General features: G+C 42.2%; 1 protein-coding gene across 1 annotated transcript in view; it reads right to left on the bottom strand.

Moving 5' to 3' along the window:
* Positions 1-14729: 14729 nt before the first annotated feature.
* AFF3 (ALF transcription elongation factor 3) overlaps positions 14730-24250 on the bottom strand; it is a 312555-nt gene continuing 303034 nt past the window's right edge. The window contains exons 18-22 of the mRNA XM_069005855.1: positions 23228-23299; positions 20704-20797; positions 16580-16629; positions 16235-16449; positions 14730-14851 (exon numbers count right to left, since the gene is read on the bottom strand). Of these exons, the coding sequence (XP_068861956.1) occupies positions 14730-14851; positions 16235-16449; positions 16580-16629; positions 20704-20797; positions 23228-23299 (553 nt within the window). The remainder of the gene's footprint in view (positions 14852-16234; positions 16450-16579; positions 16630-20703; positions 20798-23227; positions 23300-24250) is intronic.

Raw genomic sequence — 24250 nt, 5'->3', positions numbered from 1 at the left:
TATGCAAAAAATCGTAGTCGTGTTAGACAATATCTCCATTGTAAACCCCCCCTACAGTCTCCCTTTCCTAATCCCACCTTTCCCTTTTACCCTATGTCCTATTACCCCCAGTGTATTCCCAATCCGTTTTTTCATCCATGGTTTCCCTCACAAAACCCTGCCTTTGCCAATTGTTTCCCCAAAAATCCTTTTCCAATGCCGAGTGGGGGATGAAAAGGGGGAGGGAAGAAATTAAACCCTCTCCTGCCTCAGTTTCCCCACAGGCATGTCCAGAGAGTTCTGTCTCCCTTCTGTCAGCCCTAAGGTGTTCCGGAGAATCTGTTTGGACATTTAAAGACTCAGGAGGGTGGCTTGTTTTGTTTTGAAACAGTTCTTGTTATGGTTATCCAGTTGTCTTCATTCTCCTTTTATTAAAATAAAACGGGTGAGATGTTGGGGTCTCCTCCCCCCGCCTGTAGCCCTGGGAGCCCTGAGGGCACAGACACACGCGGTTTCCCTGCCCCTGCTCAGCCTCGTTCCCCATTGGTTGGTTTGTGTTCCCCTGCGCGGGCAAAGCAGCTCGGGTCCCGACTGTAAGAGTCTCTCGGCAGAGCCCGGCCATGCGGCTGGGGAAATAAACATCTCTGAAACATCTAGCAAGAATCCGTCCGTATATATATATTTCTTTTCCACAGGACTCCTGGTTTGATATAGGCGTGTTGCAGTATCCCCACTGCAACAACTAAGTACTACTCTATTAATCACATTAAAGGACCATTAAGCCTAGTTAATTTTTTTCTGCTGCTGCTAGTATTAGACGTGCAAGAACAACCTAAAGATGGATCACACATGCTGTAGTGGAACAGGTCCCAGATCCTTGGCAGAGGGTGTACTGGGGCTGGTGTTGGGACTGTGGAGCCTGTCTTGGGGGTGTGAGTTTCTGCTGATTTGATTTTCTGTGGTCATTTTTCAAACACCAGTATTAATTACAAATAAATACTTGATCCAATGGGCAGCTTGGAGTGGGGTTTCTTCCTGAGAGAGGGCCTGTTTATGTTAAGGCTTGCTTTCAGGTTGCCACAAAAACCCTGCTGTATTGGCCTGCAAAAAAACTCCAGAACAAACAAACACCTCCAACTTGGAACTGTTGCCTGGCCCACTCATTTCCTAAGAGGTTTGCTTGGTACCCTAAAGAATACCTGTAGGAATGTACTTTTCTAATCTGGGTGGAAGGTCTTGTCTGGGGCCCTGCATCAGGTGCCGATTACCTAGAAGGGACTGGAGATTATTGCCCTGCTTAGGCATTGCTGTCTGCCTGGACCCAGGAGCTCTTCCCTCAAGCGAAGGTTCATCCAAGTCATCCAGATCCCAGGCACCTGAAAGGATTTGTTTTCTAACAATGCCTAAACCATTAAGTAGACATGGCTGCAAAAGCTTCCTTTTAGTACTTTTTGAGAAACATGACAGCAGTGGGAGGGCTGGGGATTTTTCTCAGGGAAAAATTTTAAACATGGGTACCCTTTCCCCAGTGGCTTTCCAAAATGGATATACTCCTTGTGCTTAGTGTTCATTCTCCTGCTTACCTGCTAGGATTTGTAAATCATGAGCAGTCCATAGCACTGTGTGACTAATAATTTTTTTCTAGGGAGCAGGAAAAAAAAAAAAAGAAAGATCTGTATCTATAGGCCTGTGTTCCCCATTATTTTAAGCTCTGTGTAGGTATATGTGCTCTCAAGTCACAGTTCTTGACATATGTAACCTTAGCTTCTTATAGCTGATTTGTAATACTGGTGTTTGAAAAATGACTACAGAATATCAAATCAGTTCAAATTCACACTGTCAGGAGTTGCATAAAGGGTCCTAGGAGACACTGTAGCAGTACATCTCTACTGATTTGCAATTCCTCATAGGACAGGAGGTTTCAAGCTAATAATCGCTATCCAGGCAGTTGAGTGGCCTGGCATTCATTTTAAGGAACATCAAGATGTGCTGCTGGTTCCTATTTTTAAATTAAAGAAAATGTAAGAATCACATTATGATGAATGTGAGCTTGCTGCAAATTTGGAAGTACGATGACAGGGCCTGCATTTCAGCAGGACTTATTGCGATGTTTCCTTTTGTGTTTTGTCTTGTGGGCTTGCATGTTCAGTGAACAAGATCACAGACGATTTTATTTCAGAATAGCAAATACTACTGTCTATGCATACTTTCCTTAAAATAGGAGCAGAAACCCCCCTAAAATGCAAGGTTTCCCCCATTTTTTCCCCTTTCAGAACACATATCCCATTTTCAGGTTTTGAGGGTTTTTTTTTTTTTTCTGCATGACTTTGCAGTTGGCTTTGATACCATTCCAAATGAAGCACTGGGGCAGAATTTTTAGCAAACAGGAGTCAAAGAGCTGTGGAAAATTCTTCATTGCTTTGTGTCTTTAAATCAAGATTGGGTGCCTTAATAAAAGGTTAGGCTTCTCTTCATCAAGTTATTAGCCTTTCATAAAGAAGTCCCTTGATTAAATGTTATGGCCTGTGTTTTCCTGGGAAGTAAGACTAGATCATTGTAATGGGCCCTCCAGGTCTTTAGCTCAGTGGTGCCTAATTTCTTTCCTGACCTTGAATTACACTGAGAAGAGGAAGTTTAAGAAGAACAAGTCAGGAAGTAAAGTTCTGCATGAATATTTTGCAGGACTACCAGCCAAGCACTGAGGTGTTCAGAGGGAGATGCAGTGCTAAAACAAAGAGCTCCATTAACTGGCAGAAGGTAATGAACCTGTGTCTGGTGTGTAGGACTGAACCAGCATTGATGTAGGAGATAGCAGTGGGCTCACTCTGAGCCGTGGTGGGCTTGGAAACACAGCTACATGGAGCTGTCCCTCTGTGCATGGTTCTTCAGATCCTCAGCTGCTGCAGGCCATGCCTGGGAAGTGGTCTCCTATCCTTCGATGCTGCAGGCAGAACCTGGGAGACCGTTCTTTGCCTGTTTTCCTGTCCCAACAGCAGTCTCCCAGCAGTGATCAGGAGCAGCAATGCCATGTGTCAGCCCATCATGAGTCATATTCACTTCCTGAAATCCATTCTCCACCCTCAGTAGCTGAAGCTCTCCATTTATGTGCTTCAGCTTGTGATGGTTGAAGTCCATTGAATGCACAGGTTTGTGTATGGTGGTGACTCATCAAAGTGCAAAATATTGTTTGGTCATTTCTTCTGTGCTGCACCTGAGATGTTCAGCCAGTACCTGCCCTGGCTGTCAGATGCTGCCTGGAAAAATATATCTTCCCCAGTAAGAAATAGGAAAATGTCCAGGCCGTGACTCCACAGGTATTGATAGAGCAGAGAAGAACCACAAGACTCCACCACTTGGAAAATGGCCATGTTAAAACAGCAGCATTTAGGTTTTGGCCTCAGTATGGAATAAGTACTCCGATGAGATGGCAATCCTATGTGGGAAGAAGCCTTAGGAATTGGGAAGTAGCTGGTAAACATGGTGCGTGTGTGTGAGGACAGTGGAAGGCAGGGTGGAGAGTGACTTGTATTTCTTGTGGTTTTATTATAATAGTGGCTGTAAATTGTGAACTGCTGCTCTGCAACTGCTGAAATCATGGCTGGCTTTGGCACTACTTACAGATGTTACTGGTCTTAAGTACAGGGGCTTGTTTCCTACATCTGCATAAAGAAAAGCTTGGATTGGTGATGTGCTCATCCGGTGCCTCACCAAAATGTAGCAGCGACTGCTCTCCTTTTTCCTGGAGAGCTGCCTCTTTTGACATCTTTGGTTCTGCCAGACACCCCAGTTTAAACTGGTGTCTTGCTAATGAGATCTGCTGTAATGAAAGAGCCTTTCCTCCTTCCTTGTATGAAGCTTTCATGAGCTCACCCACGAAGGAAGTGTGGATGAGGGTAGGTGACTTAGGCAGGAGCACAGGTGACTGCGATGAGATTCAAAAGCCGTAACATAGAACCAGGGAATTGCTTCCCTTGGAAAAAGATTTAAGAAGGAGACAGATGAGGCATAATTGAGACAGAAGGATGTTGATTTCATGGTTTATTGTCACATTAAAAAAGTAATATTACTGATGAATTAATATTTGCTTTTTAATATAAAAGTGCTTATTCTTACAAATCCTTAAGGCTCATTCTGTTACATTACAGTAGGATTTTTCACCATCCCAGAAACTGTGCTACATGAGTTTTACATGAACTGTGGACATAGCAAAATCTCCAAACAGTAAAACAAGTCATTGATAATTTCATTGCCTTTGTATGCATTATCCTGTTTAATTGTGTAACATAATTTAACATGAAAATAAACAAAAGCAACATTTTCTTCTATTTTCTAGTTTGGCTTGGAACTGATCCCCAAAATATTTCTATTTTTCTTGAGTGAATGGAACAAATACGATTGGTTTTAAATGCCAATTTTTTACTCATACAGCAGAAGGGAAGGAGTGAGACAGAGGAGCATTACAGATGTAGCATTTACCCTATGTTGCTTACTAAAGAGGAAAGGACTGACTACAAAGCACAAGTACTGATTATATGCCATATATTTTTTTTTGTAATGTCCCTATGTTGTACTTAGGTAAATCTCCCACTGAAGCCAATGTGAGTTTTGCCTGAGGGAGGAATAAGACCAGGGCTCTTGCGGGGGACATTTTATAGTAAGTAGTTTATTATATTTTTGTCTCACAATGGAAGAATGAAACAAGTGAAAGTTACTAAAGCTCTCGTTCATATTGATCACAAGTGGAATACGATTTCTGGCATATACTATGATACACAGATAAGAGTATACCATATTTATTTGTAATCATAATCAGAGCTATATTAGTTGGATGGGCAGTGAATTTGCTATTTCTACTTAAAATTTAGATATTTATTTATTGTAAAAACATTTTTTTTCAATAATTGGGTCAAAATGTACCAACTAAAAAAATACCTAATGAAAAGATAAAAATAATTTAAAGTATTCTGGATCAAGGGGGGAAATGCTAACCAATCTAATAAATAAGGTAGTTTAAAGCATTTGTGACTGCTACTGTGATATGTACATACTTTACAGCATAAATTACTGTACAGAACACTCCATTTATTAACCTGTGTAAACAATATTGCCTGCTGTATGGGGACATATTGTGGGATTATGGTCAGCGGAATGACAAACTGCTGTAGCAGGGTGGGGGAGGCCTTGGGCAGCACATCCTCGGAGAGGAACATGAGTGTTATTTTATGAGCTGCAAACAAAGCCATCTCAACTTGAATAATTTTACAAAAAATCCGCTGACATTTGTTACTATAAACAAAATATGGAAATTAACCTCTGTGGTTTGTTACAAAAATAATTCTAGTCATAAACTGGTCTCTGCACACCTCACCTGGCCAGGGAACCTCACTCAGGAGTTCACTGTGTGAAAAGGGAGATGGGGAAGAGTCGCAGTGTGCCAGTACCTTGTTGTGTGCTGTCTGCACTGCCAGTCAACAGCTGATCCCACACTGGGAATACCACACTGCCTTTTCAGACACTGGTGCTACATGTGGCATGGGAAATGGGGAGGAAACCCTGTGACTGTTGCAAGTGGCAGGAGAAGTAACGACAAATGTAAACCTCCTGTTATTTTTCCCATCCTGAACTGTCTTCCCCACCCATTTGTTTCCCTCACCCACCCAACAGTGTGGTTTGGTTTTGACTTCTGCATGGTGGCAACTCCATGGAGAGTCTCTGTAGGATGCCTACTGCAACATGGCACTGGTCAACAGACACCACTGCAGTCCAGGTTTCCATAAATAATATGCCCAGGAAGGCAGGGAGTTGCTAAAAGCAGTAAGTATGTGTGTGCAGCTATGATTTGTTACTCTGCCTATTGTCTCCATCTGCCATGGTCAGCACGGAACAATGCCCCTGCAGAGGAGAACCAGGGATTAGCCTTGGGCTGCCCAGAGACCAGTTTTCACACAGCCTGGCTCCTCTGCTTTGGCTCCTGCCTCTCCTGTTGCCATGGAAAGAGACAATGGCACTGCAAGCCCACCTTGACCCGGCTGTCTGGAGCTCCCAACATAGCACTGCTCTTTCTGCCTCCACCAACAGCAAGGGGAGCCAGCCCTAGGAGCTGCTGCGGGACTACTGGTCTGCTGACATGCCACGAGTTTTAGGTGTCCCTGTGTGGCCTATGGGCTGTTCATCATGGATAAAATTGCCAATTTCACATAATGAATTGAAAAATACTGTTGAATTTCCATAAAAAAGAGTAATATTGGCCTCATTTAGGGTCACAGCCAATCTCATCTCTTTCATCATCTACAGAAAAGCTTTCTTCTTGTTTAAAGGAGGCCAGCTCTACTTCCAGGCAACATATGGAAAAAGTGCCTGCAAGTGTTTAGTAAACTGTAAAATGTATTTTCTTGATATTTCAGTAATCATTAATAGAAGAAAGGTGCACATTCAATTCTCAAGGATCTACTTTGGATTTAGGCCTAGTGAATTAGAGTGGTCAAGATGTGGTCCAAGTCTGAAACATATGCTTGAAACATCTGAGAAATAAATGTATTTACCACATACCTATTTTCCTGCATATATGCTCCCTCCCAACATGATCTCAGCCCCATCCTGCCTCAGTGCATCCTGAGATATTTACCAATTTTCATCAGGCATTCCTGTCAGCAACAGGTATGACCATAAACCTGGGGTGGGATTTATAGCACCTCTGTATCTGAGCTCATCACCTAAACACCCTTTGTAGCCAGTGGAGAGAAACAAGCACGTGATTCCTCGTGCTAATTTTAGACCTTCAGCATGAGATGAGGTGATTTCCAACTTCTGTGTTTAAATCAGGACCTTTTTTCTCTCTCATTCCACGTTCTCTTCCTGTTTAACCCCAGTGAATTTTTATGAGGCTGACTGTGTATCCTCCATGGCCCAATGAAGGTTGTTGTACAGGTGAGACCACCAGCTCCTGCTGGTTCTACTGCAGGGCCATGAAGTGGCAAAGCTCACTCAAGCAGGTTGGTAGCACAGTCAGGCCAAGGCACTGGGCCAGGAGATGCTGCTGGCACCCCTCCAGCTGCACTGCTGTTTCACACAAGGTGTTTGAGTCACCAGCACTAAGAGCTTTTAGTCCCCAGATTACTGATCCCTCCCATTTGCTTTTCCCTGCAGAGGAGAAGAGCTGTCAAAAACTGCGCATGGAGTCATCAGCACTCACTGTCCTTCCTCAAGAGGGAACTGAATTCTCTTGCTAGAAATAATGGCAGAAGGTGGGTACCAGTCCCACAGGTGGGGTGGGAATGAGAAGAAAGCAGAAAGATCCTGAACTGCTTGGAGCAGCTCTGCACTGCCTTTCACCTTTTTCCTGGGACCAATTTCAACTCTACCTTGTCCTGCATATCACAAGCCCAGGCTGGGAGATGCATTGAGGAAGGAAATGTCTAGAACTGCAGGAAGACCTCCAAAGGGACCTTGACATCCAGTGGGACCTTGAGAGAGATAGGACCCAGGTAAACCTCATGAGGCCTAACAAGGTCAATTACATGGTCTTGTACCTGTGTTTGTCCAAGCTCCAGTATCAATACAGATGAGGGATGTATTGATTGAGAGCAGTCCTGCTGAGAAGGACCTGGGGGTGCTGGTGGATAAGAGGCTGGGCATGAGCCACCAATGTGCCCTTACAGCCTGGAAAGCCAAAAAAGCACGACCAGCTGGTCGAGGGAGGTGATTCTGCCTTCTACTCTGCTGTTGTGAGACCCCCACCTGCAGTGCTGTGTCCAACTCTAGGGTTCCCAGTACAGGAAAGACATGGACCTGTTAGGGCAGGTTCAGAGGAGGCCATGAAGATGGTCAGAGGAATGGGACACCTATCCTATTAAGACAGGCTGAGAGAGCTGGGGTTCACCCTGGAGAAGAGCGGGTTCTGGGGAGACCTTACTGTGGTCTTTTTGTACAAAAAGGGGGTTTATAGGAAAGATGGAGAAAGACCTTACTAGGGCCTGTAGTGACAGGACAAGGGGCAACAGTTTTCAACTGAAAGAGGGTAAATTTAAATTAGATCCAAAGAAGAAATTCTGTACGGTGAGTGTGGTGAGACCCTGGAACAGGTTGCCCAGAGAAGCTGTGGATGCCCCATCCCTGGAAGTGTTCAAGGCCAGGTTGGATGAGGCTTTGAACAACCTGGTCTAGTGAAAGGTCCCTGCCCATGGCAGTGGGGTTGGAACTAGATGATCTTCAAGGTCCCTTCCAACCCAAACCCTTCTATGATTCTATGATAAATCTAAACTGCAAATGAAAATATGCTTTTTAAAATAGAGATATATTCCAAAATGGAAGTGAGAGAAAGAATAAGAAGGGCATGTCCTTTGGTAAATGTTATCTATGTCTAGCTTGTTCCTGCAGGAAATGTTTCCTTTCATGTCTGTTGACAGGGTGAGAATTCCATATGTAAGAATGCCAAGTGGAGGAGAAAAGGATAACTAGTGCTAAGAAAGGACTTATTAGTGTTGACTGAATAACATGAACCACGTTAGAAAAGTTAGAAGTTTGTTGATTTAACTGGTGTTCAGTACTTGGTGAAGTGCTTTATTGATAACTTCTAGGGGTCATGTGTCAGAACAGAGCTGGAAGTTTGCCCTGTGGATACTGGCTAACAATGGTGTGATTTGGGAAGGTCACTCCCTGAATACTGTGTTTCCAACGTATCTCTGACTTCCCAATTTGGTTACTGGTAATGTGTATCAAAAGCAGACACATATTTTGTCATGAAAGACTTAAAAAAATTTTTTTGTTGTTAAGCAACTAGTTCTCTGCAATGCACCATTCTAAAAGAAAATTTCCATTGATTTGAAGTTATGTGAAGCTGGTTTTGGAATAACAAATTATTTGAACACTTCTGGAGCTGTTTTGAGGAACATACTTTGCACAAATTTCTTTTGCAGAAATACAAAGTGACTGAAAGACATAAAAAGATTTGAAATTCTAAGGATGGCTATGCAGCACTTTGTTAATCTGTGCTGTTTGTCCCATTATGTACTGTTGTGATTCTCACTCTCTGCCAGGATCAAAGTCATAGATACTCTGGGAATGGCAATTTCACCTGGGCTGTGACTCCCCTTGGTGCTAAGCACTAATTTTATACACCCTGGTGCTTACACCAAGAGCTTACATGGTATTTAAGGATTTTGAGGGTCTTGTAGCTCTGGACTCAGGGGTGAAATTCATCCAGTATACTTAGCAGTTTTTCCATAGCTCTTCAACAGAACTTTCCTTCTGAGGATACAAAGTGATTTGCAAACATTAATTAATTCTCATAAAGCCCTATGAGGCAGATAAATGTTAAGTATCCCTGTGTTAGTACATATGAGAAACATGAGACCTGAGTGCCTTATCATTCACGCTGTTCACTGTATTTGCTCCCAAAAACGACTAAGTGCCGTGGGACAGAGGAAATCCCCTTTTTTCCTAATTCTGTTGTTTTCCTTGGACCCTCTGGAATTCTTTGAGGGCAGCAGGGATAAAGCTGGGCTTCAAGCTGCAGTGTGTGAGATTCAAGCTACACAAATTGCAAAAGTGAGCTGCTGGTTTGGGGGGCAAGAGCCAGGCCCTTTCATGCAACCTCTGGGTTACTTGCTCCATGTTCCAGCACCCCATTTGAAAGGTAGTTTGGGCTGCCAAAGTAGGAAGCACCCCTGAAAGTCAGGCAGACTTGTGGGCTACCAAGAGCAATAGGGCCAAATAGCAAGTGGAGGCAAAGGAATTACCTGAAGAAATAGCTCCAGCTTGATCCCACCCATCTCACTGAGGAAAACCACAGTCTTTTGAAAGACCAAGGGACGCTCTAAATCTTAGTGCTTTTCCTCCATGTAGCTTTAGTCAGGTTAGCACAAACAGGACCTAAAGTGACTTTCCCAGTTTGTTAATTAACCTTAAGAGCAATTCACAGCATGGTGACCAGTGATGCTGGAAATGGAGTCTCAGCCTGATTGAGGGCAAACAGCAGCTTTGTGAGAGACAGTAAAGTACCTAATTTTTCATGCTAACAATAGTGGCTGAGAGACATTGTTCCATATTTTTTGAGACATACAAGACATAAGATCATCCAAATGCTTTTCTGAATGCATTCTGACAAATTTATCTATGGTTAAATGCCTTCCCAGCCCTTGGTGCACAGCACATAACCTAATGTAACAATTACAATTATGATACTGATCAGACCAACCAGGCATTCTAAAGACATGAAAACTAGACTAATTCTTTAGTTTCAAACACAATGAGGTCAAATATGTGATGCAAATGATAACAAAAAGATACCAAAATGAGAGGCATTTTAGGTCTGTGCCAGACAAACTTCTGTTGTTACCGTAACAAGTCTGTATACTTCAGGCATTATTTGTATTTCTATTGTGCCAAGGTATTTTATTCTTTAGTTTGAGGATTCTCTCTGAATGGGAGACGGAAACGTTGCCATCGCTGTGAACAAGAAACATTTCTTTCTGACATATTAAGTATTAAGAGGATTATGTAAAGACAAGGCATATTGCAGAAGGAGATGTTCTTAATATAGCTTTTACCATGAACCCATGACCTGCCAAAAATTTAGCAGAGTTAAAAAACCTATTGCTTTGACAATCTTTTCATTTTAAAAAAATCATCATGTAAAAAGATCAAGGAATTCATCCACTGTTATTTACATAAAATTCAAACTTTCCTGCTTAAAATCATGAATAATTTAATGTCACATCTGCAGGATATCTAGGCAGATGCCATTAATCCAAGTCATTTTGCAAATTCCAATTTCATTTGGATTAAAACCTACAACTAAGTCAGTGAATAGCATATACTGTACATGTGTTAAGGCTGGTGACAACTAAAGTCTCTTGGGTAGATAAACTAAGTACAGCTTAGCCAGGCCTAAGTGTATGTCCTCATCTGGGGAAGAAAAGATATCCTGACATTTCAGATTTGAATCAGTAGCTATGAAAAATGGTTGAACATTTGTATTACAAAAGAGATACTATGGCACGGTCCAAAAGGTGCATTTCATATAAATTAATTAGTTACACAAATTATTTTGACAACAGCTACTGCACTTCTGAGGTGATATGGCTGCTCAGTGATGAGTACTTAATGATCAATGGTAGGCACTAGTAATATCCTTCATGCTGAGTGACTTTTATTACTATTTAGATTTACAGTATATACATATGTGTTTGTATCTACACTTAGGGCTTGATTCTCTTAACCTTCTTTACCTAAGGTCTTGTGTTCACTATAATCTCTTCCTTTGGAGCTCTGTGCTATTTGGTCAAAAGAAACAGGCAAACAAGGGGTTTGGGTATCCTGCCGTGTGATAGGAAGGACTACGCCTGGCTTTTAACCACACTTGAACCTCTGCAGATGCTTTGTTCTTACCTGAAACTCATGCCACCATGCAATACTATAAAGGATTAAGGCCAAGGGCTCTGTATGATCTTGCTGTCTGTGAGGATCCTATAGGCTGTTCTGTATTTGTCATGTCCACCTGCAATACACGGTTCCTTTGAATCCATTCCCATTGCTGTATCAAGTCTTACTGATTCAGAAGCCTCTGTTTGTAAGCAAACCTCTTCCTCCAGACATAATCCTTCTGGATTTGTACAGAATGACCTCTTACTTTTCCAAAATTGAACCCGAATGTTGCTATGGCTAAAGAAGCCTGCATGTTCCCAGACTTTTACAGTAGACTAAATGTCAGTGTCTTTCATGGAACTGCAAAGAAGGACAGTCTTCTCTGGTCCCATCCAAAACACACAGATCTTGGACACAGAGTCTGACATACCTAAGACTATTCAGGTTCTTAAAGTAGTGCTTATGCTTAACTGGACCAGACCTGAAGTCACATGCACTTTTGCAGACCAGGCCCTAAGATGATGAAATTATGTATTTGTTGTCACCATGCCACATTCAGTCATCCAATCAGCAGCAACCCTATACAGCAAATAGCCTGCACAAAAAGAGTATTCTAAATAACCTCACTGAATTAGTATAGCTGCAAGAAACCCTATGGAGAGAAGGGCCAAACCCTCTAATCCGTTCATCCTGTTGCACCACCGGAAATTAAGGCTCAGTGTGCTCATCAGACAACACAGATGATGCCAGCACAAAAACTAAAAACCAGTAAGACTTCCATGGAAGCAATTGGAATTTTAGCTGAAATAATTCAATACAAGAACAATGTACAGGAAAGGACAATCATCTACAAGAGATGCTTAGTACTTGGAAATGTTACAACAGAACAGCATTAATTCTTGCATTTCTTTGAAGTTTCTTGACATACTATATCCATACAAAGAGTTCATCATGATTAAGAAAAATATCCCAATCTTAGTAAAATAAACATGCTTCAAAGTTCCATATTTGAAACTCAAATGCCACATGTGCAATAAAACTAAACTCCATTTAAGGCAAGTAATACATGTTACTTCTCAAATATCTCAACATTAAATATCAGAAAAGCCTCCCAACCCCCCAAACTTATCTGAAGATAAACATCATAGGCACCGTCAAAGAAAACAGAAGCTAATCTAGCTGGAGTTTCACTTTCCCGGTCTGAGGAGAAATCCCGCAGTACCTGCGTGTGGCCCTGCAGCAGCTGACAGAATCCCTTGCTATTAGTCTAGCAAATCCTGACAGACTTCCACAGCCGGAGATCAGGCAAGTGATAAACAGAAAGGCACCGATCAAGTTCTCCACCAAACTTGTGACAAAACAAATTGTATTCCTTCTGGGGTGGGTGACAGCCAGGGCTAAGAGTGATGGCAGGACTCAGAGATCATGTATTTTGTAATTTAAAGGCAAGTATGTGTTCTCTCCTAAAGCCAGCCACATTGAAACACTCGAGTCCATGCTAAGAGGTGACCACAGCCACAGGGATTCTCTTGGGGGGAAGCATCTGAGCACCGATGGGCACATAAATATTGGCCCAGGATGGCTTGGGGCTGGGCAGTTCCTTGGTAGCTGCTTCAGAGAACACAGTGAATGCTCTGAGTCTGAGCAATAGCTGGAGTTATGGTGAGCAGCCTCGGCAGAAAAACGCAGCTATGTGGGGCTCAGTAAAGCCCACTCTTTACCACGGGGTACATGGAGTCTGTGCTACCAAAGACATTTGACTAAGAAATTGTGCCACACTGTTTGGTATCTTTTCTTCAAAATGCAGCTCTTCAAAAATGGGGGAGGAAAAAAAAAGGCAGCAAGGACCAATTAATCAACCATTTGTATCAGTGGCTACTTCCACTTGTATCTTCTAATGAAAGTGTGTTTTGTACTCACATTTTTTTAATATGTAAGCAAATTAGATTAGAAAATAACAGTAAAAGGGTTCAACTAATGACTCGGACAAGAACAGTCCACTGAAAGTCACTGGAGCTGCTGATTTGAGTAAAGGCAGCAAATCTGATTGCAAAGAAAAAATAGATTTCCAATACAGAGACCCTCCCCCCCAAAATATGTGAAAACCCCTGAAAATGAACGAAAATGCACTGAGTGCAAGCACAGTTGATATAAACTGGCCTTGACCTCATCTGACCCAAATTAAACTCCAATTATTGTGGGATTAATTCTTCTGACATGAAAAACACAGCCTGTCAACAGGAATTGAAAACATCCCATAAATCAAGAAATGTTAAAGCCTAGTTGAGGATTATGCATAAAGAGTGAGAGGATTATGATAGGAAACAGTTCTCAGCCTGATGAGCAGCAAACTCAGCTTCCCAGATAAAGGAAATTGCATGTAATGCTCCATACGGCCTGGAAGAAAATGTTGCAAGCTTCTGCTAGATGAAAAAGATATGAAAGTCAAAATCTGCAGAATGAAGCCTTCCCATGCAAAGCCAACAACTGTTCTAAATATCCGTCTCTCTGTGTGTGCAGCTGAAATTAACACATTTTCTTTCCTAAGTGGACTACTGTTTGCCATAGTTTTCCTTATCTATTTACTGTCAGTAACAGAATGCAATTATCCACCATCTCTTTTAAGTTCTTTATCAGCATATCTGTTTTCAGGCCTTCCTTTTGCTCAATACTGTAGGTTGCACTGTTGGTGAGGAGCTGAACAAGAGGTAAAGTTATTTAAAAAGACAGGAGATAAAGAAATGCATGCAATTTGTTGAAACTTATTGCACAAGAAGGAATGCTGTCTTTCTCCAACTTAATGGGGACTACACAACTCCTCTCTGTGCTCCAGTGGAGAAGTAACAGGGAGATGGCACATTAATATGGAAACTTCTGTGATGTGTCCATGCTCGCAGTAAAAATTCTCCATGTCTATGATTTGCCCTCATTCCTTCCAGTTCAGGAAAGCCCTTGGGTATGTGCTTAAGCTCTGCTGAAGTCATCAGGATTTCAGTACAAGCTTAAAGTTAAGAATCTATTGTGAGCTTTCCTGAACAAGGATCTGTGCTTATTGCACTTGGTTCAATCAACCCATAAGATTTTGGTTTCTGAGTTTTTCAGTACAAGAATAGAAAGGGTATGTTTGTGCATTAAGATCAGTTCTTTATAGTATTCATGAAAATGTTTGGAGAGTGATACAGAACAATTCATTCTGAAGAGACATCACTGTATATTGTACCTCTACACACATACATGTCTACACTCAGAAAAATTTTGCTCAATATTGAAGAAATGTTCACCTTTGTTTGGATCAATGCTGTAGCTGACTATTTCTGTAGCACAGTGTCCAGAATAACTGAATTATCCATGAAAGGGATACTGTCCATGTGAATGGCACACAGTCATTATGACAAGTGAGCGCTATTCCGCACCCAGTGAAGTCCTTGTTGAGTGTACTGAACTAAATGCTCCATACTGCTGTGCAAGGTGATAGGTCCCATCAATGCGTCCAAGTCGTTAAAAAAGTCTGCAGGGCAAAAAAAAAGATTCAGCATCAGAAGAGTGAATCTTTATTTGCTACTTGTCACCCTTTAATAAATTTTATTCTCTTGTAAATTGAGTCAGGCTGAACATTCCATGGGAATGAAAGTTTAGTGCTGGTGAGATTAATTTTAAAGCCCTGTGGTTCATGATGTTACAGGCTGATGCACAACAATTTTCTTTTTAAAGAACAAAGCAGTGAGTTCTTCAGCTTTGCTTTTCATTAATTTCCATTGAGTCTTGATAAAGCAAACAGACGTTGGGCAAGATTTATTCTGAAATTGAGGACAAGTAGATCAAAAAGTCTACACACAAAGTCCAGTGATATATTTGTGATATGCTAGATATTTAAGCTACCATGACAGAGAAATAGAGGCCTGTACAACATGGTCAACCTAGCCTAAAGAGTAATTTGGCTAATTAGCCAGTCAGGACTTAGAATCACAGAATGGTTTGGGTTGGAAGGGACCTTAAAGATCAGACAGTTCCAACCCCTGTGCCATGGATAGGGGCAATTCATTTGTCTACTCAGAGGCATGTAGCACCCATTTGAGATGCTCTCAGTGAGTTGATACTTACAGCCTGGACTGGCAGATCTAACTCAGGATGTACAGGAGAGTTTTGGAGTGGCAGTGTAGGTAAGGATACCTCAGTGAATTGTATCCCTGTCTCCCTTTCAGGGTGAACTGAACAGCACTCTGAATCGCTGTCTGTATTGAACAAAGTTCCATCAACTGCAATGGGAGATGAGCCCCCCAACTCATATCTACATACCTACATTTAGGTGCCCTCATTTTGATTCACATCTTGCCCATGTCCTTGCCTTAAATACACAAATTAGCCTGAAAACCAAGGAATACTTTACCATCAAGTCAGATGCTGAGGCATTTGCTCACAGAAACCAGTTCACCTGAGAGAAGTTTGCTGCAGGCACCTTGTTCCAATCTGTGTCTGCTATGGATGGGGAGAGGGCTAGGGGCTGTTCATTCCTTCTGCAGAAAGGAGGTGTGCTCCTGCTTTTTGACATGGTCTGGCTAAACACATCCCATGCAACTCCATGACTTTGGGGCCAGGAAGCTGTCTTACTTCCCACAAACCTTATTCTCTAGAATGACACAGATGGCACTAAGTGCTACTCACAGCCATGTCTGTGACCTGTCTGTCACCAGTCCTGGCTCAACTCTTCTGAACAAGACAGCTATCAAAATTGCCTTTTTGAGCCATTTTGGAACAGACTAGGAACAGACTGAAGAAAAAAATCACCTCCACAGTCCTACTTTGCAGCCGGGTTTCGTATCAAAATAGTTATTTTCCTGATCCAAATCATGTGTCAGTCTTCTAGAACAGGCCACTGCCTTGCCTTGCTCACCTCTGTTTTCCTTGGCCAGGTTGTCAGCCATCTCCCAGTAGTCATAGCTGTGCAGAATGCTGTTGGTGATGCTGACATGGTTGGCGGCCATCTGATGAATGCGCTGCGGGATGCTGATGATAGGAGATGGGGAAGGGGCTCCTGTGCTCCCCTGGGATCCTACAGAACTGACTGGAGAGGGGCTAGGGGACATAGGTGATGGAGTTCCTGTGCTCCTGGAAACCGATGTTAATACAGTTATTTAAAAGGTATTGGGATTAAAAACATGAGAGTATCTGAACACACCACAGATAAAAATATATGGTTTCTGACTGACAATCTGATGTAAGTTTCTGTGCAACTTACTTTCCACTGGCACCCCAAGGAGATGGGTTCTGGGCAGCTTTTGATGAATTCTGGAAAGGAAAGAGTAATTCACAATGCATGTAATTTATATAAGACTACAAAATGAAAACATTAAAGAGTATGAAAGTACAGGAATGTAAAGAAAGTGATGCAATTGCATCTCATGATGCAAGAAACCCATTCAGCCTAGTTTGGTGTTATGATGAAGCAGTGCTGCAGAACACAGTCTGTTAAACACCCTGGCGTAGGGGCGGATTAGGAGAACATTAGGTGAAATGGCAACTTTTCACAGAAATCCTCGGAAATCAGAAAAAAAGTGCTGCCAGGACTCTTTGTGAAGTTTAGGCTGGAATTTCTTGTGATGAAGAAAATGAGAAAGATTTCCTCCCACTCTCCTGCCCCCAATGACAAATGTTATTCCCCTAGGACCTGCAAGAATTTGCAAATCTGCTAGCCTGGCATCCACAGGGATGTGAATCTGGGGATCTGCAGCTCAAGTGGGTGTTTTAACCACCAGGCTCAAAAATCTTCCTCATGATTGCTCCTTGTGGAGCTGTTCCCCTTGGTCTGAACATAGCAGCATTCACAAGGTCAGAGAGACTGCCCACGTAGACCAGTGGCTTTCCTAGGTGAAGGATTCCCCAGAAATCCCCAGAAGGGGCCATTAGATCATTTACTGTCATCTCTTACATACTTGGAGTCATTAAGACTCTCTCTGGTATACTGTGCTTAGGCTAAAGAATTTAATTGCTTGAGGAGAGATTACCTTGTACAAGCACTGTATTTACAGAGCAGGAGAAATTCAGATGTCAGCAGTAATGGAGACTGGATAGCGAAAATAATTTTAGTAGTTAAACCTCCAGGAGTTGAAGGGAATTCAGTGGCTGGTTCCTGACCATTTGACCTGTGGAACAATTCCACCCCTCTCCCAAGTGACTGATTTAGTCCTAGGCCTGTGAGAAAGAAGTCTTAAGAACCAAGCTTTTCTAGTTCATCCCATCCACATCCTCACATTCAGCAATGGCCAATCTGATTCTTGAGGAAAGTAACCTCCTTGTGCTCTCTCCTGAAGCCATACCTGCAGGTAATTGTGTGCTGGAGAACAGCCCTTTCTTCCTGACATCCATGTGAGACCAGACAAAGTCCTGCAGCTTGAGATCTGTTTATGGATACTGTCTTAAATGAAAGGCTGCAGGTGTTGTAAACTGCAGGAGTTACAAGCAGTTCCAGCAGTACAAAAACTCTCGGTCTCTCATGGTTTAGGAAAGGAAAATGGTAAACAAGGGGCTTCAGATGTTCATGGATTTCAAGGCCAGGAGTAATCCTGCAGTGCTCACAATCTGCAATTCATGTTTTCCACCAATCCTGGCACTTCTAAAAGAAGCTAAATTACTTTTAAAATTTATCTTATTTTTTTCCTTCTGAAAAGGACAGCTAGCCATATAGACATTCTTAGACACTATTTATCCTCCTTGTTCTCCTGTGTTCTATGTTCAGCAGACCTCACAATTAGAAAAACAAATGCTGTTTCACAGTTTCAAGATTGAATCCTCCTAACTTCAGTGCTAGCTTTTGGATTTTGTTGGTCCAAAGCCAGCAATACTGGATGACATCTGCAAATTATCAGCTCTGTTTCCATGTACACAATTATCTCTTAACCCATTCAGCACTAAACTGGACACATCTCCTGAGCCTCTCTTCAAAAAAGTTTGTTTTCTGAGTTTTGATGTGTCTTCTGAACAGCCTCTTGGGTTTCCACATCTTTTACGTGCACCCCAACACTGGCTGTATTTTAGCAGTAATCGTACCAGTGCTGTGTGCACTCTGTCATTCTTCCTGCATTTTGACACTGGGTCTTCTGTGTCCCAGGTATGTGATATGAAAAATAAGCTTTGGAGTGTCCCACAAGGGGTTCTTCCTTCAGAGGTTTTTTTTTTTTTTTTTTTTTTTTTTTTTTAACAGGAAAAGCTAAGGTGTGAAAAGATAAAAAAGGAAAAGTTCTCATTTACCATCTTAAATAGAACCAACCTGGGAATCCTCAGCATTTGATCCTCTTATAGAATAGATTCTTTGTTTTTTCCCTTTCTTTTCTGATCTCTCTCAGAACTACCTGTTTTCATCTCTCTAGTGTAATGGAAACTGAGTACCTGTTTACTTACAGAGTTGGAAGCAGGAAGATTTGAAAACTGGAGTCAAGGATACTTCCACTGTAAATCTAACCAACCCCTGCCTTACTGTACAACTTCCCACACACCTTTTTTCTCATATTTTAGGTATACTGCTTCAGCTTCCTCTCAGTTCTGCACCAGAAAGGTGGAGGCAAGGATTCTAAAAACTGTAATGTTGTAAGGTACCATCTCTTATCCCACTTTCCCTACTGCAACCCATTCTCCTGGTTTCTTTATGCTCTCATATGTGCCAGGCCTCTGAATATCTGTGACTTCTTTTTAATTCTCTGCTGCATTAATTTTTTTTGTAATGGAAGAAAGCCACTTAAAGGAGAATTAAATAGTATTTTTTTCTTTTCTAAAAGAAAAGTGTGTCTAATTTTCCCTGCAAATGTGTGACAAGGTTTAAAATCTTTCTATGATTGATAATACATGTGGAAGTTCTTAATGCAGTCAGCATTTCATGTCACTTGGTTTTGAAAGCTTTTAGATACCAAATACGAAAGGAGTGGAGAATTGGCTTGTTTTCCACTGAAAATTATAGCAAATGGATTTTTTTTCCCCATTTTTGCTTTCAAAGGTGAGAATACTTTCTAATGTGAAGCTATGCTATCATTGTATCAGCAGGAGCTCTGCAAAAAACCAAACTCTTCTTGGCTACAGTAGAGTGTAAGTCCTTTTTATGTTTGCTGTGAATCAGTGTCTGCTAGCAGGAGACATTTTACATGGTTGAGAGCTGTTCTTAAAACAGCTATTCTCTGAACTGGTCAAGAAAAATAAAATACTTCAATACACACATATTTCTTTCCCCTGAAATCAAGTAATTGTTAGAGAAACGTAACGTGTTGAATTATATATTGCTAAATTTTTGAAGCAATTACATTGACTTCAATTTCCATTTGACAATAACGGATCTGTCAATTCCCTTCCCTGCCTTCATGTGTTCAGAATCTGGTCATGAGCATTCGTGCTTGTACTTGAATTTTTTTATTAACAAAATGTCAAAGGATGGATGTTTTTCATTTCAAGGTTCTTCCCTCTGCAAAAAAACTCCAACAGATGAGCCCTGTGTTCAAAGACAAATGGCTGTTCAGGTCCCCCAAAGTGGTTTGTCTTAAAACACTTGTATGCTCATTCTTTTTTTTTTATTATTATTAGGAAGATAAAGGCTAATTTTTGTGTTTGTACATCAAATGCTGGATGAATTGACTGCTAGGTGAGCTTCACCTGAAAGATTTTGTGCTTGAGATACTTTCCAGAGAATGGTTGCCTGTCAAAGAAAATATATTAAAATATTTTGAGAGACTTCCGGTCTTTTTCAAAATAAGCAGTGCTTGGACTTGTCAGAAGTGAAAAATGGAAGCAGTAATGGGTGAAGCAAAGCAGGAAGGGGAAGCCAACAGTGCCATGTCAGGTACGTGGCAGGTGGTCTGTCTGCCCACTGATGCCTCTGTACAACTCCTGCTGAGCTCACTGGGAGCTGTTTGACAGTTCCCTGGGTGGAAGATGTCCCACTGCACTGTCCTACCTACTGATGCTGCTGAGTGGAAGGCCTGCATCTATCACTGAGGACTGATCTAGATCAAAGTCTTCAACTCATGGGTAATCTAGTGGGAAGTGTAATCCCGAAGGGGATTCTTAGAGCAAAATCTGCAAAACCTACTCACAACAGAGTTGGATAGCACTAGAACAATCGACCAAGAATAATCTGAAAATACCTGTTAGTACAACAAATTTATCATCCTTTATGAAGGGACACAGTGTGTATTTTTCAAAGAGGGACCCTTGTGCAGGTAACAGAACTAGCTAGAGCTCAGATGTTGCCATGGGAGTCTACAGTAAAACTCCACTGACTTCACAGGGGACAAACTAATCCCAGCACAGCTACTGTTCTAATATGATGCTGTGTCTCCTGTAAAGACACATTGATCTAAAAACATGCCATAAATAATGCACCTTGAAATACTCAATAAGCGCTTTTGAATACTTGACTGCGTGGTCTCTCTTGAGTCGGAACATCCTCCAGTACAGAAGGGCCAGGCAGCGGTAACTGGAATATAAGGGAGAGCAGAAAGTAAAGGGTGACTCCTGAACAGAAATCCCACTGAATATCTTAAATTCTCAAACTAACACAGAGTGGAAGGCTGACAGCACCTTGCTCACAGTTTTTATCATAATTTGTCGGCAGTACTTCACACTTTGCCATGGATTCATGAGCAGAGCAAGGTACTACAGCCAGGGCAGGTCACGCTGACAAATGCTACCAGTGAGTTACTAAACAAACTATACCCAGAAGAGTCTGGGCTCCCAGGCCTTCATTCTGATTTGAAGTCTGCATACTTGACCAGAAGCCTCTCCCATGAAAAGAGACATCCTGGAACCCAACATACACATGTACTGTATTTTTTCTTGTAAATGCATAGACAGCTTTTTGAGATCTCTTATCCTGGGACTTTATTGCAATAGCCTGGAGCGTGTATAGTGAACTCAAATTATAGTGGATGTATTTTGTATACACCTAGTGGTCTCTTCCAGCAGCTGGAGGTGGCTGGGATAAAGGGAAACCTTGGATCTGGCACAGATTTCAGTGGCCAAGCTCCTCTGTAGGAAACCAGACAGAGATTGTTGGAGCCTGGAGGCTATTCCCAAGCCACTTGCCTGATTTGGTCCCCAGAGGAAACCAGCAGTGGGCTGAAAATCTCAACATGCTGTACTGGAACTGTCTGCCCCTGTGCTCCTCGTTAGTCTGCAGAGTGCCACACACCTTTAAAGCTACATAATTAAATGAGAGTAATGGCTATTGACTATAATTATGCATCACAATAGCTGATAGTAAGTATTCAAGACACATATGCTCTTTTCTTTGCCGGTGGCTTTAGGTGTACCAGTCTGTTTTCCAAAGTGAGAATCACCATCACCTCTTCCCAGCAAGCTTTTTGATTGAAAAAGTGTGAAAACTGGGGCAAGTGTGAAAGCGCCCCACTACAGGAACGCCACTTCCAAAGCAAAAAACCCTGTGTGTTTTGCTTTTCCTTTGGCAGCAGAGGCCTTGTTTTTAAAAGCAGTATTTAATCTTGGAGCCAATCCAGAGCACCAGAAGATGCCTTGAGTTTGGAAGTGCAGAGTGTTCCCCATCTCCCCGCGCCCAAGAGTTGCCCACACCTCAATGAACGCCTCGAATTAGCAAATTGTCCCCGAAAAAATCAATCCCCGCCAGGGCTGCTGAGCCTGCCTGGCTGCTGCCCGGAGCGCGGCGGTGAAATCCCGGCCGCCGCCGCTGGAGGACAGTGTCTCCCCAGGAGAAGCGGGCCGGGAGCGGGCGGGCTGGCAGCCTGCCCGGCGGGCGCCGGGAGCAGCCGCGGGATGCGGCGGCCGCGCAGCCACCACCATCACTCTCCCTCTGTCACCTTCACAGGTACAGCACATATGCAAATGGTGTCAGCTCATCTGCTGGCTGGCAGACGGTGAGTTAAGATTGCCATTCATCGCCCAGAGAAGGCTCCGTCTGCTTTCCCTCGCGCTGACCTTTCTCCTGCTGGAACAGATGCAGCGGCTCCCTGAATTTGGATGTGTTTCCGCACGCACCGAAGCGCTCCGGCGGTTCTCAGCAAGCCTTTGTAACACGGCTTTATATGTCCTTTTTTAACCGTTCTTTAGTCATTTTCCCACCTAAGCATTTTTAAAGCAATCGCCATTAATGCATTCTGTGGGCCTCCCGATGGGACAGAAAACCAGTGACAGCAAAAGGGCACTTAAAAAAAAATTGCATCTCTGAATATTTTGTTCCTTTTTGTACAAATGATTAATTAGGGCTCCTTATTTATGGAGGCTCAACATGCATTTAATTTGGATTTTTAACAGATGGTTAATAGATGTTAAAAACACACTTGCTGATTGTAAATGTCCACTTACTGAGACTCAGTAACCATGTAATAGGTATTTTATGTATTAACTACATAGATATTAAATTAAAAATTGATCTTAATAACATTCTAGTATTTTACTAGCAATCGGCAATCATCCTATAGAATCTAAGGTGCTTACATATATATTTAGAAATCTCAATTTAGTAGATAATCCAAGGGGCTTAATTATCCCCATCGCCATATTGCCCTTCATATAATATAAATATAATTTATGATTATTGAGCCTAAAATATCAGCCACAAAAGAACTTACCAAGCTGTTGGTACAAAAGTACATCAGTCATAAAAACAACAAACCATCAGGCATTTAAAAATTAATTACACTGATGTAGCATAGCCAACCTGTCACAGTCAATAAATAAGTACGAATCGCCTATTTAGAGAGACAGAATGCAGACCTGGTAGTGCTACAAGGGCTGGGCCTTCCCAGAGCAGAAAGTATTCTCTTAATTTCACTAGAGAACATAATTCTATCTGGCTGCATCCAGCATCTGATTTTCAGGAACTGGCTCACTGCAGAAAAGAAGCCTTTTGAGGAAAGCTTGATCTACTAACCATAATGCTGCCAGCTGTTTGTCTTCTGGCGTGGCGTTGGGGCCTGAGTGGGTTTTTAGTCTCACTGCATACCTTAAGCAAGAAGAAAAAAGCCAGTGTGAGTTAACTGACACAGCTTTATATTACTGATCAGAGAGCTACGCTGGCCAATGTTGTTTGATCTGCCCCTTTATACATATTTGCTCAAGTTACCAGACATACATGTGTTTTTCCTGGTTGTGTTTCAGAGCTATTCTGCCATTAGCAGTGCATCCCTGCACTCTTTAAACAGCTGTGAACTCCCCTGATCATCTGTCAGTCCAGAGGGGAGCCTAGCTGGTAGGTGACACTGTCCTACCGAAATAACCTCCGCTGCTGCGGAGACCCAGTTACACAGAGTTCATGCAGAAAGGGTTTTGGAGTGTTTAAAGGCAGACAGCCTGCCTGGAAGCTGGTGCTGACCTCACCCTGCCAGTTCTGAGTCTGTCTACCCAGATTTGCTCAGCATGGCAGAGGGGGAACATGTGGCTCTGAGCTATTTTTGCTCACATGACATTACATTCAAATTCTATAAATATTAAAGATCCACAGAGGTAGCATTGCTGTTTCAAGAGTGTATGTGCTATGCAATCACAAATTGGTTTCTGGAAATCTCGGCTTCCAGCTGAATACCTGAACAACAGACAAGGTTAGAACAACACACAGAGCTTCTGGGCTCACTTCCAGAAAAATACCTGTTCCCCATAATTAGCTGCTTGTGATTTTTTCTTACCTTCGCTTTCAAACTCTAATTCTGATACCTGTGCAAACATTCAGTACGAACATTTTGTTTCTACAGGCATACCTAGCAAACCACTTATTTTTCTGAGTTTCAGCGAGATCAACAGCAAATCACACTACAACACAGCCACAGCTACACACATTATTGAAAGCTATGGATCTGCAAGCAAAATTCATTTCCTGAGTTAGGACCATATATTTACTACCATGAGAAAAGACAGGGCAGACAAAGAAAGAACTTTCTGCCTTTTGGGAAAAAAAAAA

Source organism: Aphelocoma coerulescens, chromosome 1 (assembly GCF_041296385.1).
Source record: "Aphelocoma coerulescens isolate FSJ_1873_10779 chromosome 1, UR_Acoe_1.0, whole genome shotgun sequence".
Taxonomy (NCBI): Eukaryota; Metazoa; Chordata; class Aves; order Passeriformes; family Corvidae; genus Aphelocoma; species Aphelocoma coerulescens.
The sequence above is the reverse complement of the archived record's forward strand: the minus strand, read 5'-3'. Positions and strand labels throughout refer to the sequence as shown.